Source organism: Pelmatolapia mariae, linkage group LG8 (genome assembly GCF_036321145.2).
Source record: "Pelmatolapia mariae isolate MD_Pm_ZW linkage group LG8, Pm_UMD_F_2, whole genome shotgun sequence".
NCBI lineage: Eukaryota > Metazoa > Chordata > Actinopteri > Cichliformes > Cichlidae > Pelmatolapia > Pelmatolapia mariae.
Genome location: NC_086234.1, coordinates 17,176,539 through 17,203,786, shown reverse-complemented (window position 1 = coordinate 17,203,786; position 27,248 = coordinate 17,176,539). Strand labels below are relative to the sequence as shown.

The following is a 27,248-nucleotide window of genomic DNA, read 5'->3' as shown; positions in this document are numbered from 1 at the left end:
GGGCACATAGAAATCAGGACTGACGAGACAAGGAAGCAAAGCAGGACACATTCACATAAGACACAGACCTTCAAAGTAAAACAGGAAGTATGACACAGAGACGCGAACTTGACACAGTGGAGACAGCAACTAAGAAACACAGAGACATAAACCATAAGGCAGAGGACTCTAAGAACCAAAATTCACAGAGGAAAACTCACACATGCAGACACAGACTTACACAGAACAGAGGGGACACAGAGAAACATGAAGGGCAAGGGATCAAAACTAGAAACCATAGAATAAATCACACAAGCACAATAATACAAAAATCACAAAGAACTAAAAACGCTGGGTCAGGAGACCCAGGATCCTGACTGATAGGTTTGTAGCTTAAACAGTTGAAGACAATGTAATTACACAGCAAAGCAAGACACGAGTAGGCAAAGTTCTTTATGTTTCTCGTGCACGGGAGAGAACTGGACAAACGCCGTTCCTTCGCTTGACCCCAGTTTCTCTTGTCCGCTCCCCCGTACACTGCTCTTTTATTGAGGTCACATGAATATGCATAGGTTCATTAACATATAACGTCTACATACAAACAATGAGCACCTTGCCTGTGCGTTTTGTAAGTGTGTGTGTGTGTGTGTGTGGGGTCAGAGTGTGACCCCATAAAGACTTCCCTAAACCTGCTGGTCTGGAAGTCCAGCAGTTCATCTAAACAAAAGGCACTTAGAGTAAAACTGACATAGATACGTTTATCCTACCATAAAACAATAAGAGAAGGTATGCCCTCTCCCATGCTCCCAGGATGTGGGTGTGAATGCCAGAACACTCTGGAATGCACACAAAGTCTTTGCAGACTATTAAGGATCACACATCCTATCACTACACAATCGATTATACACCTCTAACCATATATGGTTAAATATTTCTTAACACAAATGACAATAATAAAATCTAAACCCATCACTGACAATTTGTGCAATATCTCTAAAATTAGAAACATCCTGTCTCAGAGTGACACTGAAAAACTAGTTCACGCATTTATTACTTTTAGGCTGGACTACTGTAATTCATTATTATCAGGATATAACCCCATTGGAGCACTTCGCTCTCACACTGCAGGCTTACTTGTTGTTCCTAGCATATTTAAAATTAGAATGAGAGGCAGAGTCTTCAGTTTTCAGGCCCCTTTTTATGAAATGAGTTTCCAGTTTGGATTCGAGAGACAGACACTATCTCTACTTTTAGGATTATGCTTACATTTTCCTAAAGCACATAGTTAGGGCTGGACCAGGTGACCCTGAATCCTCCCTTAGTTATGCTGCAATAGGTTTAGGCTGCTGGAGGATTCCCATGATGCATGCAGTATTTCTTCTTTAGTCACCTTTCTCACTCACTATGTGTTAATAGACCTCTCTGCTTTGAATCCTACTTGTTATTAACCTTTGGCTCTCTTCCACAGCATGTCTTTTGTCCTGTCTTTCCTCTCTTGCCCCAAATGGTCATGGCAGATGGCCGTCCATCCCTGAGCCTGGTTCTGCCGGAGGTTTCTTCCTGTTAAAAGGGAGTTTTTCCTTCAGACTATTGCCAAAGTGCTTGCTCATAGGGGGTCAGATGATTGTTGGTTTTTCCTCTGTGCCTTATAAAGGCATTATATATATATATATATATATATATATATATATATATATATATATATATATATATATATATATATATATATATATATACATATATATATATATATATATATATATATATATATATACATATATATATATACATATATACACACACCCAGCACGCCCCTGTGGGCGGTTTATCCTTCAAGCTCGGGTCCTCTACCAGAGGCCTGGGAGCTTGAGGGTCCTGCGCAGTATCTTAGCTGTTCCCAGGACTGCGCTCTTCTGGACAGAGATCTCCAATGTTGTTCCCGGGATCTGCTGGAGCCACTCGCCTAGCTTGGGAGTCACCGCACCTAGTGCTCCGATTACCACGGGGACCACCGTTACCTTCACCCTCCACATCCTCTCGAGCTCTTCTCTTGGCCAGCCTATTACCCCAGCAGGGTACCTGATCACGGGCAGGGCGTAGGTGTTGATAACCCTGATCTTGTTCTTAATAATTTGGTGGGGAATGACTATCACAGCTGGTTCATTTGTGCTGCAGCTAATTAGACCAATGAGCCATAGGTGATCCAGCCAGGGAGTAGAAAAAGCTCCAAACTCCACCTCAAAGGGCAGAGAGCTGATAAATCACTTCCATCACTCAGAGCATCAAAACACACAAAGACCAGCAACAGATTAAGACAGACTCTGTACATTGAAGGATATCACCAACTTTTTCAAAAGTCTTCACCAGAATAAAAACCACATTCTCTAAAATGTTTGAAAGAAAAGGTAGTTTAGAGAGAGGCCTAAAATTAGCTAACACAGTTTGATCAAGATCAGGTTTATTAATAAAAAAGTTGTATTACTGCATGTTTAATATATGGAAGGACCACAGAAGAAGACACACTGCATTTAATCATGGCAAGAACCACCAGACCTACACTAGGAAAAAATCTCCTCAAAAAAATCAAGAAGTAACAGCATCAAGAGGAGAACTTGAGGGTCAGAGTCACAGGCTTTAAAATGGTTGAAAACTGCAGAATGACAGAGAGGTAGAAGGTCAGAAACAGGAACTAAAATAACAGCCCTTATGGTGGCAGCCTCAACTTACCAATAAAAAAGTTCTAAAATGTATTACACATTTTAGGGAGTTTTCAAAAGAGACAGACTGAGGCATTAAGAACAGAGTCAGAAGTTTTAAACAACAGGCATGGGCTATAGAATAGAATAGAATAGAATAGAATAGAATTCCTTTATTGTCACTATACGGTTGTACAATGAGATACAGGTTATGAGAGTGAGATGTAATAACGTTTGATAGGTGTTAGTTAAAATAGCTCGAAGGTTTCCATCATGTCCTACCCATGGTTCTCCTTCACCACAGCACAGGATCTAGCTTATATATTCTCAACCACTTCAAATGATTTTACATTTATTACAATAAGATGGCATTATCCCAAAAAGTTGATTCTGTTCATCTGGATGTAGCAAATTTGGTGGAAGAAACATTTTGTCACTCATTCAAGTGAATTCTTCAGTTTCAGCTGACTGCAGGTTTCCCCAACCTTATAAACAGTACCTTTGCACAATGACTGAAACTAGCACCACTGGCGAGCAATGGGCTGTGAGGTCAGTTTCTAGATCATTAATATGCAAATTGTTGTGACCACTGATCAACAACCACTGATAAAAGCTCATTGATCATTGATCAATCACTACTGATCAGAGACCATGAGTACCATTCACAGAGAGTTAGGGAATGTCTGCAGTCACAGCATTGTAAGATGGTGAAAGATGTACCCTTAGGCCCCCTCCTCGATTCAGAGATGTTCTCTCCCCTTTCATGTAAATGGCCTCCTTGACTCTGCGCTCAAACCAGCTTTCCTCCCTGTCCAGGATGTGTACATCCTCATGGTTGAAAGAGTGGCTACTGGTCTGTAGGCGTGAATAGACTGTGGAGTCTTGGCCTAACGAGTTAGCTCTTCTGTGTTGTGCCATCCGCTTCGCCAGAGGTTGTTTAATGTATGTATATATGATACAATGTATAAATCATGGCAATCCTCCTATATTACTCTACTTTGTGCCAGAGGACCAGATTCTAGGGGTAGACCCTATTTTGGCTCTGTGTGTTTTAGGGTTTAAAACCCACAGAGATGCAGTGTTTAGAGAAAATGCATCTCAACTGTTGTATTATTGTAGGGTCTAGTTTAGAATATAAATCTCCCTGAGGCGACTGTGTTGTGATTTAGCGCTGTATAAATAAAATTGAACTGAATTGATATTCCTGACACTAAGGGTTTTCACTTAAACAGCAGTTGTCCTTCTTCTCTCCTGGATCACCTAGAGCTTTCTTTAGGTGCTTTCCCAGCTTTGACAAATGTCCTGCTGGGATAAGCACATTTACTCAGGGCCTTCTTGATATGATGTTCTTCTGCTTCCCTGGCTGCTGTGTCTGTGGGCATCTGTGTTCGCTCTGTGTTGTGGCATCCTAATGACACCCATTTTGTGCTCCAGTTGATGATGAGAGTCAAACTTTAAAAATACTGATCACTATGCATTGCTTTATGGTACACATCAACTTTTAAAAGTCCCTCATACTGACAGTTCAAAGAGCAATCACACTTGGTCACTGCTGAGAGTGGTCCTGTTGCTGAATTTGGGGTCATCCTGTAATCTCTTTCGAACGCTTCCGTGAAAAGAGATGTAACATCATACGAGTCCATTGTTTCATCTGCCTCCATAATGACCTCTCTCATCTTCTCAACAAAATCCAAGGTGAATGCCTTCCTCTCTTCCATGCTGATGTTGGATGCTGGGTGCTTTGCATTGCTAAGACAGGCCAAAACTTTTTTCCACAGTTGCTCTGCCTCCACGTCTGCAATGTTGTTGTTTCGAATTGCTGTTTCTGTGTATCAGGGGCTGGGTCTGTGACACAGTATTTTGAGTTCATTTTGTATTTTTGATTTCTTATATTATATTGTAAATATGTTAGTCTTGTGTTGGTATTATCAGTTAGGATATAGCTGAGTGCTATTCTAGTTTAGGTTTTCATCTATGTCCATTTGTGTGAGTCTGTTCTTGTCTTCTGTGTCAGTATACTGTGTACAGACTTGTATTTCTTGTCTGTGTGTTTCATGTTATCAAGCATGTTGTCATGTCTACGTCTCTCCATGTTTTCTGCAAGTATTTTCTTAGCTGGATGATTGACCACGCATCAAAGACAACATGACAATATGTTGTATAAAAATGATTTTTTTAATAAACTTATGATACGAGTATATGGTTAATCTAAACTGCTGTTATCTTTCTAATTATAACTTAATCATATGAAACCAAAAACAAAATATTTTTTTACATATTGCAAATAACAAACACTGGCGTATGAGAAATATTTTTTATGCAAAGTCACATCACAAAGCTAAAACACTGCATACCCTGTCCTTTCTTTCTCAACAAAGCAAGTCACATTTCACAAGTTCAGTTTTTTAAAGCAAGCAAAGTGTTTAACTATATCTATTGAATTTGATAAGTTTTACAGTACATAATGGCATGACAATTAGTTTCACTGTACAATGTTTGCAGTAATTTAAATTGAAAGGTGAGCAGAAGGATTCCTCCAAAAATATAGTATTGTGACCCTGTTTTCAGGGTCTTGACCACAAGTGAGGAAACTGAATGAGTGATATTAGACACAGCAAGCTGTTTTTGTTTGATCAATCAAATATAGTAGAATGGACATTTGTACCTACCATGTTCACTCCTAAAAATATCCGGAGGGTCTATAGATTTCATATAAATTAAATGTACAACTACATATGTGATCGTTTTTACTCTGCTAGGGTTGCGCCTGCATCAGTCCCAGGACTCGGACCATCTGCAGCATTTTCATTTATCATCTGTTTGTATTTGCTCTTGAAAAATCCAGCCTAGGAGTGAAAAAAAAACCACACATAAATGTAACAATCATGCATTAAAAATGAATGAAAATAACCAAGGTATATGAGTAAATATAATAACCTTTAAACTATTTTCAACAGGATATGTTCTCTAAAACCTTTATAACTGATTAGTTGAAAAAGTGTAAGAGGAGTCTTTCACCTTATACAGGCCAGCTGTGAGTAAGGCCAGAATAGCCAACCCTCCCAGACATCCTCCAACGATCTCTTTGGTGAAATCTGGCTCAGGGTACACTTCTACCTCTGCCTCAATCTGAGAGATGAAGTGACAGGATGTTGATACCAATGAAACTCTTAATAAGTAAAATGAGAGAAAATAATGTGTACACACCTTGCGAACAGGAGGATTGTTGTCAGACCCTGTTGAAAAGTAGATGTACTGGGTTTTGTCGTACTCCAGACTGGCTGTGCTGGTCAAGAGGAATTTAGCAGATTGAAGTCCAATCTAAGAAAAAATGTAAAGCTTAAAGATTTAACAGTTGTAAAAAAAAAAATCTTTCATTTAACCCCAAAATCCCTCCACTTACCTGTTGTATCCATCGTGAACTAATGTTGGCAGAGATTTTGTACGTCATACTCTGCAGTCTTTCCAGGAATATGTTGCACTTGAACACTCTGCACCTGGCTACAGAGCAGTCCTGTGATTTAAAGAAGAGAAGATGCAACACAAGCTGTGAGCCAGTGTAATGTGATTTTTGTTTGTTTGTTTAAATCTACAATTAGGTTAAATTTGAACAGGTAAAGTGCAGAGGCATACTTACCACCACTTTATCCTTTTGTATCTTTGTAACAAAATCTCTGACACTTGGTTCTTCGTCATCTCCTTTCTGACAATCTGGAATCTGACACATGTTTGATTTAAGTTTTATTGGTCTTAATTTTACCATATGCATCCATCCTCAATAAAGTTTAAGCTATTTGTAGTTTCAGCAGCTAAAACATATATTACATATATATTACCTGTAGGCTGCTCAAATCCACCCAAATGTCTTTTTCACCAAGCTTCACTGGAACCCTGATCACCACAGTGAAATTAAGCGCTCTGATATCATTTGTTACCTAAATGAATGAAGAAAAGGACAAAATGAATTAGAGTTAGGTCTAAATAAACAATAAACAATAAACTTAAAGAGGATACAAGTTATATTTTACCTTAACTGACTGTTGAACTGGTTTCTTCAAATCGTTCTTCCCAAATGTGAAATTGTTATAGCTGAGTGAGCTAAACAGACATATTTTGAGGTTTTTACATGATGTAATAGAACATTTGTTACTGTGATTTCTTTTGTTACAAACATAACAACAAATACCTTTCAAATGTCATAAAAATGCTGTATTTTACATCAATCGATTTCTTTTTGTAGAGTTCACTTGTAGGTACATGCTCCTGATTTCCACTGAAAGAGAAAAGAAAAAAAATATCTGTTCTGTATCTGTGGTGCTGTTGCATAAATTAAGAGTATCTATACCAAAGGAACAGTACCTGGTGGCATTTGCAGTGACAAAGATCTTCCTCTCAAGTTGACTATTGGTTTCAATCCCATAGGAGACAATTAAGGAAGCCTTAATTGAATGAGAGAAATGAGTGACTTCCCTTTGTCTTTAAATTGTGCAAAAGTCAGAAAAAAGAAAGAGATAAAAGATGTTCTGTACAAATACAATTTAAAAAAAAAAACCTCAGTTTTGCTCTTGAAAATTGGCTTGTCAATAGTGCAGTCTGTCCATCCCCGGGATAAACCGTCTTCACTGTCCACGGAGTTGCACTCAATTCGTCCCTTTATTAGGAATAAAATGACTGCTGAATGGATTGGGAGAGCAGCAGATCAGTGATGAACTAAAACAGACTTGATCCCGATACCTTACCTGCTGACCCGTGAACTTCCTGTAGGAGAGTCCAGCTGGGTACGTGAGAATAACACGGCTGTTGTAGGAGTTTTCTCCTCTGTTCTCCACTGTGACTGTGACATTCAAAAGCTCTTCAATACCCACTTTAACCTCTGAGGATCTGACAGAGTACAAAGCCCGATGAGAACAAGGCAAAACAAGACAAGACTAGAAGCATGCTAATGTCACAGTATTCCAAATGTAATGCACTTTGAGCTTTGATAAACCATGTTATTTTTCAGCTCAAACAGTAAGGTAAATGGCTTTGCTAAGATACTGATGCTAAAAGTGAAAAAAAAAAAATTCGTCCCTTCTTACTGAGTTAACATTCTAATACTTGCTGGTTACCCATATGGAAAAGAAATAGAAAAAACTTATGAAAGACTTTCATCAGATGTGGCCTACTTCATATAGTGAATCATAAAAGGCTTATATGATTTACTCATGAAAGTGGACACTTTCATATATTGTTTTAGTAAGTATCCAAAACATACAAGTTTCATTTATATAATTCTTCTAGGGATCTTATATCTATTTTCACTCTTGTGTGCTTTTCATACAAGTTTCACACAAGACAGATATAAATTTAAGATTTATATACATTCTCAGTGACCGTCTTATTGCTGTCCGTCCTCCCGAATCCACCCCATATGGAAAAGGTATATATAAATCTTATAAATTTATATCTGTCTTGTGTGAAACTTGTATGAAAAGAATACAAGAGTGAAAACAGATATAAGATCCCTAGAAAAATTATATAAATGAAACTTGTATGTTTTGGATACTTACTAAAACAATATATGAAAGTAATGAGAAAGTGGCCACTTTCATGAGTAAATCATATAAACCTTATATGATTCACTATATGAAGTAGGCCACATCTTATGCAAGTCTTTTATAAGTTTTTTCTATTTCTTTTCCATATGGGTAGCACAAAAAACAACAGTGTCATCAGTTTCAAAAATATTAATAATGGTTGTATAAGGACAAGTTAAGTGACATTAAGTACAACTTGCAAATAACAACACATTTGAAGAAAACAAGACGCACAAGGAAAGCTTAAGTTTTGTACAGTGGGATGCAAAAGTTTGGGCAACCTTGTTAATAGTCATTATTTTCCTTGTTACAATAAAAAATGTCAGTTAAATATATCATATAGGAGACACACACAGTGATATTTGAGAAGTGAAATGAAGTTTATTGGATTTACAGAAAGTGTGCAATAATTGTTTAAACAAAATCAGGCAGGTGCATAAATTTGGGCACTGTTGTCATTTTATTGATTCCAAAACCTTTAGAACTAATTATTGGAACTCAAATTGCCTTGGTAAGCTCAGTGAACCCTGACCTACATACACAGGTGAATCCAATAATGAGAAAGAGTATTTAAGGGGGTCAGTTGTAAGTTTCCCTCCTTTTTTAATTTTCTCTGAAGAGTAGCAACATGGGGGTCTCAAAACAACTCTCAAATGACCTGAAGACAAAGATTGTTCACCATCATGGTTTAGGGGAAGGATACAGAAAGCTGTCTCAGAGATTTAAGCTGTCTGTTTCCACAGTTAGGAACATATTGAGAAAATGGAAGACCACAGGCTCAGTTCAAGTTAAGGCTCGAAGTGGCAGACCAAGAAAAATCTCGGATAGACAGAAGTGACGAATGGTGAGAACAGTCAGAGTCAACCCACAAACCAGCACCAAAGACCTACAACATCATCTTGCAGCAGATGGAGTCACTGTGCATCGTTCTACCATTCGGCGCACTTTACACAAGGAAATGCTGTATGCGAGAGTGATGCAGAGGAAGCTTTTTCTCCACCCACAGCACAAACAGAGCCGCTTGAGGTTTGCTAAAGCACATTTTGACAAGCCAGCTTCATTCTGGAAAAAGGTGCTGTGGACTGATGAAACTAAAATTGAGTTATTTGGGCATAACAAGGGGCGTTACGCATGGAGGAAAAAGAACACAGCATTCCAAGAAAAACACCTGCTACCTACAGTAAAATATGGTGGTGGTTCCATCATGCTGTGGGGCTGTGTGGCCAGTGCAGGGACTGGGAATCTTGTCAAAGTTGAGGGACACATGGATTCCACTCAGTATCAGCAGATTCTGGAGACCAATGTCCAGGAAACAGTGACAAAGCTGAAGCTGCGCCGGGGCTGGATCTTTCAACAAGACAACAACCCGAAACACTGCTCAAAATCCACTAAGGCATTCATGCAGAGGAACAAGTACAACGTTCTGGAATGGCCATCTCAGTCCCCAGACCTGAATATTATTGAAAATCTGTGGTGTGAGTTAAAGAGAGCTGTCCATGCTCGGAAGCCATCAAACCTGAATGAACTAGAGATATTTTTTAAAGAGGAATGGTCCAAAATACCTTCAACCACAATCCAGACTCTCATTGGAACCTACAGGAAGCATTTAGAGGCTGTAATTTCTGCAAAAGGCGGATCTACTAAATATTGATTTCATTTCTTTTTTTGTGGTGCCCAAATTTATGCACCTGCCTGATTTTGTTTAAACAATTATTGCACACTTCTCACTTCTCAAATATCACTGTGTGTGTCTCCTATATGATATATTTAACTGACATTTTTTATTGTAACAACCAACGATTTATACAGGAAAATAATGACTATTAACAAGGTTGCCCAAAGTTTTGCATCCCACTGTAACAGTGCCTCACCTGGTGAAGTTGAAATCCACTTTCAGGTTATCAACGCATTTGTTATCAGTGCCGCAGTTGATCTCAAACCCTAACTGTGGAAGAGAGCATGATGGAAAAGTACACATTATACATTATTTAAAGACTAAATAAGTGGTTTTATGGTGATCCAATGTGCTACCACATGTAGGTCTACAGGCAATAAAATCAACAAAATAAAACTTTACAAAGACAGAAAATAGAAGTTAATATATACACACAAAAAACACAGTTATTAACTGCAACCCTGCACAAATTAAAAGGACTTTGAGTCTTTTTTGAATGTAAACACAGAGCCATAGTAACAGAGATCCCCCCCTTAGCACACTTCTAATCTAATCGTGGGAACAGCTCAAAAAGCTGCACTTGATCTGATGTGAGGTTTTTTTAGAGACTGGGGAAGCAGTTATACTGGAGGATAAAAAAACAAGAGTTTTATGAACCAAAAGAAGGATTTTAAATTAACCAATTGAGCCTAACAAGTGGTTAGGGGAGGGAATTAAGAAGGGTTATCAAAATTTCAATTCCTTGGAATTGTTAATCTGCTTGCCTCTTGATTTCACTCATCTGTTCCACTTGTACTCACACAACAATCTGCTGACTTCAGTTGTGTGACAGAGGAGGAAAATAAAGGTGTGATCTACAGCATGGATATGGACAGTACTTTTATTTTATAAAGAATGAGAGCATGATGGTAAAGTGAAAAATGCATCAGGGACAGAAACAACTGCATTATGCTGGTAACACAACTTCAGCTCTTTGCAATCACCTGCACAGACAACATGCTGATACAAGTACTCAGAGTGATGTTAGCTGAGTGAATGTCGACCTCAGGCCAGCAGCAAGACACTGAACTTCAACAGGTAACAAACTGATAAGGTGTCAGACTGTATCCCCTGCTTCTACCTGTTCATGTTTCTAAAGTAGAATCATCATGGCAATTGCTGGAAAGTCTCTTTTTGCAGGGTTTCATATTTGCTTTTTGCTGTCAGCTTTGTATTCATACATAAATACTAAGAGGAAGGTCATATGTGTGACTCAAAACACTTTTTTTCTATTAGATATTTATTTCTGAACAGGCAGAAGGTCTTCATGGGCTCAGCATTAAACATGCCGTCACTGCACTAATGGTGACTCATTTACTTCATGTACTTGAGCAGAAGTCGCTCGAAGAAGTATCAGTCAGTTGCATGCCTACAATAAAATTGATTCAGTAAAGTTAAGGGCAAACCTAAAAGTTTCTCATAACTTCATAAAGACTAGCCTCAGTTGGTCAGCTAATAGGGTTTTTAAAAGTTTACTTACAGGATGAATGGTTGTTGTTCGGGCCTGCGGGGCAAGACTTGGTCTGAGGTTTGTGTTTGAGGGCAAACCATTAAACGTGAATTTGAGCTCATTGGAAAGTTGGTTGAGAGCGTCTTCGGGGCAAGCCTGCAAGAAGAGGTTTAGATTCAATGTTGGAGGAGTCTTAAAAATAAAATTAATTAAACAAAATCTTAAGTTTAATGACTTTTAAGGACTTTATTATAAGATTGCTATTAGATCTTACCTCAATGAGGAATTTTACAGTTGAACATTTTTTTATTCCTAAGTCAACAGTAACTGATCCAGACTGCTCTCGTTGTTTCCCACTGATGTAAGCTCGGTTGTTTGGAGGCTTGCGAGTGGCATCCAGTGTTATAGTGTAATCAATCCTCGCTCGAGCTAAAATAGACAAATAGAATTTGATTTTAATGTTGCAAGTTTAAATACATTAAAAATAAAATGAGAGAAGGATAATGAACCTGTGTTGACTGTAGACACTCTGCTCATAGTAAAGCAGATTTCAGCTGTGTTCTCCAATAATTTTGAACAGTCTACATTCTGTGTAGGGATTTTGTTTGGGCTAAACGATACCTCAGCTCTCACCATTACTATAGGTCTTGATCTGGAAAGTAAAAAAAACACGTGTGAAGGACATGGCAGATGGCTGCCCCTGCCTGAGCCGTGTTCAGCCAGAGGTTTCTTCCTGTTAAAGGGGAGAATTTCCTTTTTGAAAGAGAACTTTTGATTTTATCTAATTGTCTGGGTTAAGTTGTGTGAAAGGGAAAATATGGACCTGAGAAATAATATCTAAACTGAAAAGGCAGCTTTAATGCTGAATACTTTCAAAACAAAAGCAAAAAAAAGCAAGGGATCTAAAACCAGAAATCATAGGACTTATTTAGAGGGAAGATGCAACAAGGAACAGAGGGAGACTCAGACAGTATAAACCGTCAGATAATGATGGAAATAGGAAACAATGAAACAAAACACAACTGAAAATAATAAATTAATAATTCAGAGAGGTAAGTATGAGTATAAAGGGAAACACTGGAGAGCACTAGAAAGTCAGAAACTAAAAACTTAATTAAAATTGAAAAAGGTCTAAATCATACCCCAAACCCCAAAAAACAGAAGTGCTGTAAATTATTGTTAATGATTTGTGTAATAATTTAACATAAATCATTAAAGCTTTTTATAAAATATATTTGTAAATGTGCCATGCTTATAATTAGGGATGGGTATTGATAAGATTTTCACGATTCCGATTCCATTTTCGATTCTGTTTAACGATTCGATTCTTTATCGATTCTCTTATCGATTCTTTTTAAAAAAGGAGAACACTAAGGTCGATTAGCTTAGAACTTTGTTTTATATCTTCTCTTTGAACAAGATAGAAATTTAGGAGTAAATTGGCCTTACAAACCCAACAGTGAGATCTTAAGAGATCCACAGCCTACGGCTCTTCAATGGGGTGTCACAGGGTCCCCGGGGAAAAAATTGTAAATGTAAAATAATAAAATAAATATTCTTCTGTAGCAATAACAAAGTATAACATAAATTATTCTATAGCAATTACACAAGAATATCCAGTAATCTCCCTGCCTACAATTAAACACATTCACTTACCGAAAATCGGGGGCATCTGGTGTGGCAAATGCCTTTTACCACAAACTTAGTCACTGCTCGGTGACATTCTGGCCTGAAAGGAGACGCTACCGGTAGACTGCAGCGAAAACTGCCAGCATCTGAGCCAGCCAGACTCTGTCTCTCTCATCATGGTCACCTACATGCAGCGCACAGTAATGGCAGGTTTTGTAATAAGGCAGATCGCGCTAACATACTATGCACTGTTAGTTGATTATTTACCTGCCGCATTAACGGGAGAGGACGTGCAAACGTTACCGCTGCTACTGGGTTGAGATTCACGAGTCTGGAGCGGAATTAAAAAGACGACATTCATTTAAGGTCATCGCATGTTTTGTGAGCAAATGCTTTTGCATATTCGTAGTGTTTCCTCCCTTAAATGAAATATCTACTTTGCAAGTATTGCAAGTTGCCCTGTTGTCATCCGTTCTCGTAAAGTATGACCAAACTTTTTAGCGTTTGAGCCACCATGTTTCCTGCCAGGTAAATGACGCTCCGCAACGCGGTGACATCATTTGGGGCGACTAGAATCGATAAGGGAATCGTTTGCAAAAATGGCAAACAATTCCAAGGAATTGAAACAGTGGGAACCGGTTCTCAACAAGAACCGGTTTTCGATACCCATCGCTACTTATAATAATGAACTTTGGAATCTACCTAAATATTTGACCATTACCTGGACTTACCTCAGTAAGACAACTGTGCCCTTTGTACCCACCGCTAAGTCAGGCAGTCCATCACCACTCTGATCAAAAGATGACTGACTGATTGACAGGCCAAAGAACTTCAGTCCTGACTCGACCTCAGAGCCAGTAATTCTCTGTGTACATGGAAATATTTTATCTAATCAAGCTAGGGATTGTATTGTGCTAAATGAGTTTAGCCACCTTTGTGAGTTCTTTGATGTTGTGTACCTGTGAGTAAGTAGGAATGATTCTTCCTCCTCCTTCACTGTGGAATATGTAGATGCTGCCTTCACCATTATTCTCCAAAGGTGCTCCAACTGCCAAATCCCTGAATCCATCTGAGTTTAGATCAGGCAGTACAGCAAGAGAAGAGCCGAACCTTCCTTTGACAGCTGCATGTCCTCTTAGTACTAATGGATCATTAAAGTTACAATCCACAAACTGAAAGGAGGAGAGTGAATATTTTATGAACTTAAGAAAGTTGACAAATAAACCGATTAATTTAACTGCAGTAGATAAAATTGTGATTTACCAGCCAAGTTAATCTGCAAACATAAACTCTTCCCTCTCTATCAGGCTCCATGTACATTGGGGCTGATATGAAGATTAGATCAGTGATGTCATCATTATTTATGTCCATGGTACACACCTCTGCTCCGAAATATTCACCAGTCTGATACTGTGTAAGGAAGATATTATTATTTTTGCATCTGAGATATTAATTTCTATGGAAATTATAATTTAATTCATATCTGTCTTGCTACAAATTCATACCTGTGATGCTGAGGGCTCAATCGTTTGGTTTTTCAAGTTTTCTCTGTTAACAGCGACCACAACTCCTCTGTGTTTATATCTTGGAGCACCAGCAACTGTCAGAGAGCCACTCCAGGATTTAGCAATCGCCATGGAGTAACCTAGAATTTTGGTTTTCAAAAGGAGAAGACAGATTAAGATTCCTGATTCCTCCTTTTAAATTATGTCTGTTTTGCAAACTCTTCAGTGTGTTTGTGTGAAAGAATTGCAGCAGAGCTGTGTATATACATGATCACATGTGTATGAGTTAGATTGTTAAAGCTGTAATATTCTTACCAAGATAACTGTCAGGCTCCAAAGACACATCCTCATATGTTTTCAACTTCTGGCCTCCTGTTGTGTATTGCACGTAGCCTCCCCTCCACTGGTTTGCACCAACAATAGACATCTGAATTCCCTACAGTGCAGACAAATAAACATTTTATATACAATTTATTTTACATTTAAAATCTGGACTGTGTTTAACTGTCTATTTGCCCTTAGGTCTTAAAAACTGCCACAAAGACACATGTGAATCTTTCTTTCAGTGACTAGACTGTCTGGTGAGTTTCAGGTAGTTTTAATTACCTCAGGCACAATAACTGCACTGAATCCCTCTTGAGACATTTCCATTTTCAGTGACTCTCCACTGCTTTGAGATCCTGTAACAGAAAAATAAATGAGAAGGTTAAAAAGAAACATGATGAGTCAAATTCAATTTGAAGGTTCATTCTTTTATTATGCTTCAAGTAATTATTTAAAATGATGTTTTTTACAGTTTATTTTAAAACTACTGAGCATTTATTGCTCATTTCACAAAATGTAAAGTTACATATAATTTTACATGTCTTTACTGAATACAGTACAAAAAAGTTAATACAACGTACTAATTTTAGTTGCTTCTTATTTTAGCAGTTTACACAACAAATGAAAGTTAACTGCTTCAATTCCAGAAGGACACAGATCCTCATAATGAATGTGAAAAAAAACCTTGTGAATAAGGGAGCGGCTGAAAGTAGCATTTATTACAGTGCAATTATTTTAATTTTTGAAACATTTACAGGAATTTTAACAAAATTGTAACAATAAATTTATGTTTGTACCTTCGATTGAGAAAATTTTGTCCTGCAGATTCTGTCTTATTACTTCAAGTGCGTTGAAGTTCTCCACTTGAAACACATGTTTGTTTGAGGGAGACGATGCAATGGTGCGCAGTTCTCTTTTGGCATCAGGGTTAGTAAATGCATCCCCCACCTACGATTGTTGACAAACACGTTTGAGTCCTCATACTATGCAAAATTATTTGCTCACTTTATTAAAATACATTTGTTAAACGTCACTTGATTTATAACAAAATTTACAAACAGGTTTTAAACTCTAATAAAACCTAAATCCATGATAACATTTATCTCATGCTATAAAATAGTTTTTACACATATTTTTTCCTCTACTAGCTGTATTTGTATTACACACATATCTCATGTTTCCATCAATAATTCAGCTTTTCATTTAAGACACTTCATTTAAAGTTTACATGGTCAGCAAGTTTGGCTTTGATTTAAATAAATGCACTATATGTACATTATATGGTGCATATACAAATGTGCGGCCAAACCAAAACTCTGAATCTTTGAATTCGGGTGTTTTCAGTCATATCACTACAGGCATAAAAAATTCAATCCCTTAGCCATGCAGTCTGAATTTACAAATATTTGTGAATGAGTGAGTCATTCTAAAGAGCTCACTGAATTTAAGTGTAGAACTGTAATATGATCCCACTGCTGCAACAAGTCACCAAATGTTATTTGGTCTGCCTGTATATTCCATGATTGACTCTAAGTGGTATTATTCCAAAGTGGAAGCATTACAGAGCATAGACAAAAACTGTGCGACGGGAATTTCATAATATTGGTTTCTATGGACAAGCAACTTCAGGAGCTGTAGTGAGTGAGTGGTTCAGGACTTTTCTCCCTATAGTGCAGCATAATGTGACTGTAGTGTGACAACTGAATAAAACTCATTATTACTATAAAACTCAACATACTGCAGGTTTAAATAATGGAAGTACTTACCCCAATAGCAAATCGAACAATGTTTTTACTCTCTGCTAGCTGTGCTGCACCTCCCAGATCAATCCGATCATGAGATTGTCCATCAGTAATTACTATCAAGACCTTCTTCACATTTTGTCTGGAACCGCTTTGTGGTTTGAAAACATTGTTCCTGTCAAATTAAAAAAAATGTTGTTGTAAAAATATTGTTTTACAGTTGATCTTGAAAATTATATACAATCAGGTAAACTGCATTATTATTATTTCTGCATGTCATTCTCTTTGGCAATTTTTTTAAACTTTTGTACAAATCAACATTATACAAGTTTGTTTGTTTGTTTTGTTTTTTCAAATTAAACTCAGCAAATATTTGAATTTAGCCTTAGTTGGGGCCATATCATCTTCTCTGTAGAAGATGACACTCTGAAGCACAAGTTTGTGTACAGTGTGTCTTTTAAAAGGCTTTCCTCAGTCATATTGTCCACACAGTACTTAATGTGATCAGATTTATGGAAAAAAAATCAACTGGACAATAATGTAACTGCAGTTCTTCACTATTATAACTGCATTATTTACACAACATGTCTGATGGCCTCGGCTGTGTAAGTAGCTCCCTCCTGTTGACTGATGTCATTGATGTCAGTCTCCACTGATCCAGATGAGGAAAATTTCTTAAAGTAAAAGTGAACCTCAGGTGAAGTAGAGAACTGGGAAACAGAAAACTGAAAAAGAGAGAAAAAATACTTAATAGAAATAAAAATGTAGCTATTTTATGTCTTTGCTATGATTTTACTGACAGAGGGACAACAGTTGCTCACCTGTGTGTCACTTGAGAGAAATGATTCGATTAGATCTTTCACAAATGTCTTCATTGTTTGAAAATCAGTATTATCTACACTGCCAGAACCATCCAACAGAAAGGCAATGTCTGCTTGTGTTCTACACTCTGTCAAAGAGATGGATTCAAAATGATGTTATTTTTTAAGTTAAGTTTTTTTTTTATAACTCATATCATGCAAGCAAAAGGATTTTGCACCTTGGTAAAGGGTCAGTGAATACCACACATTTAAACATAGTCCATTTAAAGTGTCCCCTTAAAACATTTTAGAGGGCATCACTAAATGCAATCAGGCACCATGACTAATGATATACATGGTGTGTGTGTGTGTGAGACAGAGAGGCAGAGACCATTTACTGTTACCTGGAGAAGAAGAAGGTATGGGTGGTCTGATCCTTTTGAAACTTTCCATCTGAAAGCACACACCGTTGTACATGGTGATACTTCTGCAGTCCTTCGGAATGGTTGGACCACACACCTGAGAGGAGACAAAGCCAAGATGCCATAATACAGCAGGTTGAGTATTTTTTGTCACTTAAACAATTATTAATTCTATATAAAATCAAAAAAAAAATTTTTTCCTACACAACTCTTTAAAATCTGCTGACTTTTAGTCTGTTTAAAGAAGAGAGAGAGAGGCAGAGAGATAGAGAGATACAATCACTGGTAATGTCTGCAGTTAAGTAACTCACCACAGTGTTTTGTGCTGTCGGATCACTTTTCATTGTCAAACCAAGCGACATGTTGACTGCAAAATCTGGTGCTGTATTGAAAGCATTACAAATGTGTTAAAGCACTCCTTAAATACACTTTGTGGAAGGAAGAAAACAATATTCAAATTGAGAACTACAAATTGCAACAATTCATGATTTGGCATGATAAATATAAGAAGTGGTATCGTCTAGACTGGAAACTGAGATAAACAATAGTTTTCATCTGGTATATTTTCAAAATGAAGGAAGGCAAAACAAAACTCAGTTTTACTTTTCTTCATCACTATTGTCAAAATTTAAGAAATGTTTTCTTGTTTGTATTATTGGTTGGAAAGTTTATTTCATTTTTAAGGCTGAACGTTACATACTAAGATATCTAATATGGAAATCTACTGTAACTGTGATTTGATTTAAACAAATGTATGTGACAGGATCTATGGATATCTATTTTTATGGCAAAATACTATCCGAGTTTTAGTACATTTAGAAATGAATGGTTACCTACCTTGAAATTGTATATTTTGGCAGTTTTGGGAAGAGGTTTTGCAGCTGTATATATTCCCTCTTCCATTTTGTGCATACTGTTCAAGTGGAGCACTGACGAGTAAACTAACAAAATAAATCCAGTCAATCATGTAAGTCTAGAAAGCAAACTCTAATTAAATAAACTCTATATGTCCATATAGCATAACAGAGATGGTAAATAAATAAAAAAGAAATAGCAGTAATGTGAAACATGCAGCTGTAAACCCGCTTTCAACATAACTATGCATGTCCTGACTTACTCTGATTGTCTTTGCACCACCTGGTAGCCAAAACCAGCAGCAGAGTTACTCAGGGTCTTCCAAGCCACAGGGTCAATATTGAAACAAATTGCAGCATTTAACACTGAGAATTAAAGAATTAAGAAGGACATCAGTAATTTTATTTAAAGCCACTGTAAAGGATGATAATGTGGTTATAGGCCTCTAATTATCATCACACATATTAAACTGTAAATAGTATATGAGTATACATGTATAGTATATCAGTTGCTATTAAATTCCATTCTTCTGAATTCTTTTGGCGACAGAGAAAGACTGGACTCAGAGTGGTCAAGCTCAAAAAATGATCTTTATTTTTACATTTCCGGAAATGGAGACCCGCCACATGAACACACAAGCTCAGGTCTGAGAGTATTACAAGCTACATGCGTATATATATCTCTGATATATGTCACACACACAGTTTCGATCAAAACACTCTGCTTAGTTTCACTTTCTGTCTGCACGCTTCCTGTTCTCTGCAAAAGCATGCAGTTTCCTGTCAGTACTTTTGGCTCAGATTCTACTCAGAGTTGGCCCTTTTTAGACTGGAAGCAAACTATATTAAAAACAAGTAACAATAAGCACTAAATAAGCACTAACAATATATTAATTTTGTGACATTGCGTTCATTTGTATCTATTTTTATAACCATAAGTTTATTTTGTTACCACTAGAGAGCACCAAATACCAGACATTTTAAAGTTCTGAACACTGTGGCTCAGAACAAATTTCCCCATAAAAATTTAAATTTAAATTTCGCTGTAGTTAAATATTTTCTGACATAATCATTCTACAGTGAAAATCTACAACCACACACAACAAAGTCTTTGTTGAAAACAAAGCAACACCTAAACTGTCCTGTCGTTTATAATTGTTACAAAAACAAAGCCTTCCTTTTTTGGGCATGATGAGAACAGTCACTATGACATCATATAGCACTGTTGCTTGTTCAACAATGACAGCTTCATGATGTCTTAGTTTCCAGAAATATAAAGTTATCTAATACTCTTCCTCATCAGCATGACACCCTAAACTTGTCTTTTGTTGCTTTCAAAGGAATAAAGAAAAAACTTGTGATAAACATTATCAGTCAAAAGTTTGGACAGACCTTCTCATTCAGTGGTTTTTCTTTATTTTTTGGTCCTTTCTACACTGTATATACACACTGAAGACATCAAATACAGTAAGTAAGGCATATGGAATTATGTAGCAAAGAAAAAAATATATAACTCTAAATATGTCTTATATTTTAGATTCCTGAAAGCAGCCACTCTTTGCTTTGTTGACAGCAGTGCAAACCCTTAGCCTTCCCTTAATGAGCTTCATGATGTAGTCACCTGAAATGGTCACTTCCCAGCTGTGCCTTGTCAGGGTTCACTAGTGGAATTTCTTGCATGCTTAATGGGGTTGGGACCATCAGTTGTGTTGTGCAGAAGTCAGGTTAGCACAGAGCTGACAGCTCTATCTGACAACTGTTAAAATTCATATTATGGCAAGAACCAATCAGCTAAGTAAAGAGAAACGGCAGTCCATCATTACTTTAAGAACTGAAGGTCAGACAGTCTGGAAAATTGCTAAAACTTTGAAGGTGTCCCCAAGTGCAGTCACAAAAACCAAACTGGCTCACATGAGGACTGCCCCAGGAAAGGAAGACCAAGAGTCACCTCTGCTGCTGAGGATACAGTCATCCAAATCACCAGCCTCAGAAATTGCAAGTTAACAGCACATCAGATTAGAGCCCAGATAAATGCCACACAGAGTTCCAGTAGTAGGCACATCTCTACATCAACTGTTCAGAGCAGACTGTGTGAATCAGGCTTTTATGGTCAAATATCTGCTAAGAAACCACAACTATGGAAAAGCAACAAGCAGAAGAGATTTGCTTGAGCCAAGAAACACAAGGAATGAACCTAGTGGAAATCTGTGCTTTGGTCTGATGAGTCCAAATTTGAGATCTTTGGTTCCACCTGCTGTGTCTTTGTGCAACACAGAAAAGGTGAACGAATGGTCTCTACATGCATGGTTCTCACCAGAGGCGGAGGCAGACATTTGATACACCCGGGGCTTAGCCCTATGACTTCATATAAGGAAAATATATATCACATATGCAGGACACCTTAAACTAGTTTTTTAATTAAGCAGCAAGGCAGAACAAAATCAGTTCAGTTCAGTTCAGTTTATTTTTATTTCAAACATTTCAAACATGTGCCTTCACAATCATTACAAAATATCATTTCATTATTTGTTTGAAAAGGAGTAGGCCGAAGTATTTACTTATTTGTCCCTACCCCCTCAAGTTTTACCTCTCATTCATTTAATTTTCTTTTAGTCTTAAATTAAACAAACAACAAATCAGGGCTGTATCAAGACACGAGGACTAAACCCCAATTCAACCAGACCCAGAACTGATCCGGAATTAAAACAGGACTACAACAGTTCAAAATAAGGACTACTGAGGACTTAACCAAGACAGAACCAGAATCAGAACTAGATGATAGTAGCACTAAAAATCATCATAGACCTGCACTACACTTATTTTTTAATTCTACCAAAGTCCACTATTTAGATTATTATTTAGCCTTGTTGTGCAAACAAGCCTGCATAACTTAATAAATATAGAATTTGAAAAATAACAAACCTAAAAAGAAACACTAGGTACTAGATACATGAGTACCTATGATACGGTGATACTTTTGGTAAACAACCATTTGACTAACATGTCTGTCTCACCTGCTCTTGTTCCATCTCTGTTCTGTCCTCATTCTCCATCTCCCTCTCCCTCACTGTTCCTCTCTCTCCCTCTTTGTGCTAACAATCAAGCCAAACACCAACATCATCAAATATACAGTTGAAACCAGATATTTACAAACTCTTCAGATCAAAACACAAACACTTTTTTTAATTGTAACATCAAATCAGACTAAATGTTTATTTTTTTAGATTGATAAATATAAAAAACATTTTTATTAACTTTAAGAGTAAAGAGAGAAACTATTTGTATTTCTTAATTGCAAATGGCACCAAATTGTATTCAAAACTGAGCCACACTTATGGAGCTCCACAATTCTTTTCCTGGTGTTTTGGTTGACAGGCATATAAGGCAAAACACAGGCTTTGTGTTTTGCCATATGCATCCACAGGTGTGCTACCAATTTACTCACATGGACTCTACTAACCTATCAGAAGCTTCTTCAGCTCAGAATGGAATCGTCTGGAGTGTTCTTATTAGTGTACTTATTAGTACTTAGTGTATATGTACTCCTAAATTTGATGAAAGTGATAGACAGCTCTGTCTCTCTTTATTCTGACATTTAACTAATTCAAAAGATATTTCAATATTTAGTTTACTCTTAATTGTAAAAAAATGTTCTTGTGTTTTCCATAAAGTGTATGTAAATATCTGGTTTCAACTGTGAATATACTTCTGTGTATTGAAATTCCTCTTGTTTTGCATAGAAATATACTGAACAACACACAAAGCATAATATATAAAATAACATCTACCTGAGTTTTTTCTTTGAAAGAAGCCCCTTATGTCCATTCTTGTATATCAGTACATTACTGAAACCGATTTATTTAGCCGTGGAGGGTAACAACTGAAAATATGAAATAAACATGCATGTAAGCTAAGACTCTCTAAAGAAACAGCATTGTTGTTGTTCGGCTTTTCATTTCGCCATTTGTTGATTCACTCGAAGACCAAGTAACGTAATATGGGTCAAGTGATCAGTTTGATATCAATCTTTTGTGATACACCGTCATATTTACATTATTGACTATGTGCACGTTAGCATATGCTACTTCCGGTGCGGAAACTCCTGTGGGGAGCTTTGTTTCCGGTGTCCTATTCGCGCCCTGTTTACGGTCCAAAACAAGTTAAGCAAATGAATAAATCAAGCGGCGATTTACATTTCTATAGATGTCTTGGGCATTTACCCAATATATCTGTAAATGATGTTCATCGACTTGTCGATATTTTTTCCCCAGTGCCTCTGTTTTTCTCAAAAGAGAAAAGGGATTCAAATGTTATATTTCTCAGTATCTGTAAACAGCGGTCCCTCGTTTATCGTGGGTGTTATGTTCTAAAAATAACCAGCGATAGGTGAAATCAAGTAGCCAGTTTTATTTTTTGACGCATGGACATCGTGGACATACAGTACTGCACTTCACAGTCACACTGCTAGCGATCGATGTGGCAATTGTGTACTGTACAGGAGAGACGTCACGGAGGAGATCGTCTGCAGCGATCAGGACGCAGGACACAATGTGATGTAAAAAAAAAAAAAAAGCATGCAAACTTGCACTAAAAAAATCTGCGAAACAGCGAGGTGAAAGGTGAACTGCGTTATAGCGAGGGACCACTGTAATTCTGAAGGTAAGTCACAACATACACTTCGTAAATACGAATGTATAGAAACCCTTACCAGCAATCATTCATTTTTTGTGTGGCTTTTTTTCACGGTTTGTTAACATGCTGTGTAGGTGTGTACTTGACTAGCTGATATCGACATAACGGGGAAACATCTGGTTTGACTATTCTTCACCTGTAGTTTGAATGCTGAACATTTGCCTGTTTAAATCATAATAACTGTCACTATACAGAGATGTGCTTCTGAATGTGGACGATGTGTCTTCTGATTCTGTAATGCAGTTCTGCTTGTGTTGAGTGATGTAAACAACTGATCGATCTAAGCTCTTTAAACGTCAAAATTGATCATTAGATTTTTTATGACACAACAGTGGTGAGTGTTCCCACCTTCTGCTCTTTGTAACTTAACGCGATCTTTCCGTTTTCGAGCTTTGGACATGATTTTGGAGCATATCTTGGCAGTAGCGATTGACCGCATAGTAAAGCTACCGGAAATGTACAACCCCACATCCGGTCTCAAACCAGGAAGTTAGCATTTTCTCGTGCACATAGTCAATTTGTACAGTAGGAATGATTTGCTTTGGTACCTGGTCAAACTTCAGGTCTCCTCTGTCTGCCTGGCTGCGCTTCTCCAACAGCAAACTCGCAGGCAGCAGCTTCTCCCTCCCCCCGTCCCTCGCTCAGTCGCTTAGTGTCTGAGCTCGGATCATACCAATATTAGGTGGGATTTACGCACAGTCGTAAATTCCCACAGTGTGCACTATGTGCTTCAAATATTGTGTGTAGTTTTTGTTTTATACAGTTGTCAGCCAGGCATCTAACTATGAAAAAATTACACTCCAAAAGACCCCGGGCTTCTGAAAATACAACCCGGGCTTAAGCCCAGTAAGCCACCCCCCCGCTCCGCCACTGGTTCTCACCATGAAGTGTGGAGGAGGAGGTTTGATGTTATGGGGATGTTTTGCTGGTGATATTGTTGGGGATTTATTCGAAATTGAAGGTACACTGAACTAGCATGGCTACCAAAGCATCCTGCAGTGACATGCCATCCCATTCGGTTTGCTTTTAGTTGGATCATCTTTTTTTTTATTCAACAGGTCAATGACCCCAAACACACCTCCAGGCTGTGTAACGTCTATTTGACCAAGAAGAAGAGTGATGGAGTGCTCCACCCGATAGCCTGGCCTCCACAGTAACCTAACTTAAAACCAGTCGAGATAGTTTGGGATGAGATGGACCGCAGAGTGAAGGCAAAAGAGCCAACAAGTGCTCAGCATATCTGGGAACTCCTTCAAGACTGTCGGAAAACCGTTTCAGATGACGACCTCATGAAGCTCATCAAGAGAATGCCAAGAGTGTGCAAAGCAGTAATGAAAGCAAAGTGTGGTTGTTTTGAACAATCTAAACTATAAAACATGTTTTGAGTTATTTCACACTTTTTTGTTAACCACATAATTCCATATGTGTTCATTCATAGTTTTGATGACTTCATTGAGAATCTACAATGTAAACAGTCATTAATATAAAGTAAAACCATTAAATGAGAAGGTGTGTCCAAACCTTTGACTCATAGTGTTTTCCCCTCAGCCTTTGCTCTTTTTTTCTTTTATTATTAACATTTCTTCTTAATTTTTACACAGAGATGAATTTATATTCTGTCACAAAATAAACAGTAGCTAAAAGTAACAAAGGTGGATGCAGTGACAGAATATAAAGATATAAGAACATAAATCAAAGTATGATGTGACATTTATGTGAAAAGCTTCCAATTCTGTGTAGCACTGAACAAAACAATCAGATATGTCAAATGAACACATGAAATCATGTCCAGTTCTACTGTTTGCTTTTGATAAATAATGAAGAAGTTATTTTTTTCAGTATGACTATTTAAGAAATACTTTTTTCACTCAGTAAACATCAACAACAGAAAAACAAAACATTTTAGTTTTGAAGGTATTTTTACAGTCAAACTAAGCTGATTGTAGAGTTCAGCAGGTAGTTTGATTCAGCAGTAATGAAATGTAAGTAAGGACATGTCCATTGCAAATGTAATTCTAAATGATATCTTTTCCCTTCTAATATGTCGTACCTGCTTTTTAATACCATGAGAAATATATAGTGTTTTTACTGAAAAATATCACTGTGCTTTATTTAGTAGAAACACTAAAGTCATATTTTCACTGTTTGCATAAACTTGTAATTAGAGAACAAAAGACAAATTCAAAATGCACAAAGTTGTCTTACCTGATAAGAATAGTGTAGCACTAATTATCCAGTTCATTGTGTTACTCCCATGAAAAACATAAACGACATATGAGTTCAGTCTTACTTCTGCTGATAGTGTCAGAGAAGGAGATGAAACCAAAAAGCAGAAATTATGAGACAGTTGCTCAAAGGTAAGAGGTTCACTTAGAGGAACTCTTAAGTAGGAGGAGCTACAATACTGACAGCACTGTCTGTTTGCTGCTACACCACACTGTGGTGGTATGGTTTAATGTGAATTAACCATTTAATTTCAAATAAACAATAGTAAAACTCACAGTAAACAGATTAGAAAGTTTATTAGTTTCTGGGTAACAAGATCAAATTAGTGTAATTATGAATATTATTTAAAATAAGAAATAGCAAAATAAAACCTCTCTCTCTGTTCCTCTTTGCTGATGTGAAACTAAAAGTTTTGGTTAAAAATTGTTTATTGAGATTAAGTGTCAACTTCTTTTCATAGTACTGTGGTGAAAATGTAAAAAACATTTAAATTGAGTGTCTGTCCGACTCACCAAACCATGGTTTAGAAAACCTTCTTCTTGAAAAAAAAGAATCTAAAAATAGAAAGTCCATTTCTCCTTTTCATCTGACTTCCTCTGAAGTGTTTCATACTATCTGTGAGAAAATTTGCTAATGTGCCACTTTTGTAAGAGGCATGAGCTGGTCTCCAGGCCTGGATTAACTATGTACTCTTGAGCCACAGGGGCGATCGTGGCTCAAGAGTTGGCAGTTAGCAGTTTGTCTTGTAATCAGAAGGTTGCCGGTTCGAGCCCCGGCTCCGACAGTCTCGGTCGTTGTGTCCTTGGGCAAGACACTTCACCCGTTGCCTACTGGTGGTGGTCAGAGGGCCCAGTGGCGCCAGTGCCTGGCAGCCTCGCCTCTGTCAGTGCGCCCCAGGGCAGCTGTGGCTACAATGTAGCTTGCCATCACCAGTGTATGAATGGGTGAATGACTGAATGTAGTGTATAGCACTTTGGGGTCCTTAGGGACTAAATAAAGCGCTATACAATTACAGGCCATTTACCATGTACCCCCACCTCGCTGATGTGCACACATAACCAAAAGTGAAGCAATTTTAAATTACAATTTTATGTTCAGCACTACATTGAGTATCTAAAAACAATGAATTTCTAAAACCTCACCTGGCTAGTAGAGGACTAACCAGCTGACTCTGATTGTATGCTGAGTTGATCAGACTACAATCTACATGAAGTCATCCTCATTTGCGTCAACTTCCCACCAGTGTTAACATATCCAAGGTGCAACATTTCACATCTTTTCAAATGTTTGTTTTCTTTCATAAGCTATTTGAATGAGGGAAACTGAAACTGATTCCGTGTGCACTAAAGCCTGACTCTGTGAATGTGCAACCTTTGCTAAGCCTGATGGTTAACCTGATTCTGATAAACAGAGACTGACTGATGCAAGATGGTCTCCTGTTCACACTGTATACAGTGGGCATGTAGTGACGTGAAGGGCATTATCACCCCCTTAAACCCACTCACACACTTCCCATACAGGAAGTGAGGTGAATGACCAATCACTGTGGGCGAGGTAAGTCGAGGTAAGTGAGGTATGTCTTCGTGTGGTGGATGATATTTGCCCTGAGTTTCTCAAGGTTGTAGATGTTGTGGGGTTG

General features: G+C 37.5%; 1 protein-coding gene across 1 annotated transcript; it reads right to left on the bottom strand.

The window, feature by feature from the left end:
* Positions 1 to 4,894: 4,894 nt before the first annotated feature.
* Positions 4,895 to 25,669, bottom strand: LOC134633172 (integrin alpha-M-like). Its single transcript, XM_063482040.1, has 30 exons — positions 25,589 to 25,669; positions 18,955 to 19,057; positions 18,675 to 18,778; positions 18,149 to 18,219; positions 17,820 to 17,934; positions 17,437 to 17,564; positions 17,195 to 17,340; positions 16,640 to 16,790; positions 15,671 to 15,821; positions 15,156 to 15,229; positions 14,865 to 14,985; positions 14,550 to 14,689; positions 14,308 to 14,454; positions 14,004 to 14,216; positions 13,776 to 13,909; positions 11,925 to 12,067; positions 11,690 to 11,844; positions 11,446 to 11,571; positions 10,123 to 10,196; positions 7,415 to 7,556; positions 7,228 to 7,326; positions 7,035 to 7,114; positions 6,862 to 6,948; positions 6,704 to 6,773; positions 6,512 to 6,610; positions 6,313 to 6,393; positions 6,079 to 6,189; positions 5,883 to 5,996; positions 5,694 to 5,804; positions 4,895 to 5,521 (listed from the first exon to the last, which is right to left on the bottom strand). The coding sequence occupies exons 1-30, from the start codon at positions 25,623 to 25,625 to the stop codon at positions 5,423 to 5,425; spliced, it is 3,426 nt and encodes a 1,141-aa protein (XP_063338110.1). The 5' UTR covers positions 25,626 to 25,669; the 3' UTR covers positions 4,895 to 5,422.
* Between the last annotated feature and the right edge of the window lie 1,579 nt (positions 25,670 to 27,248).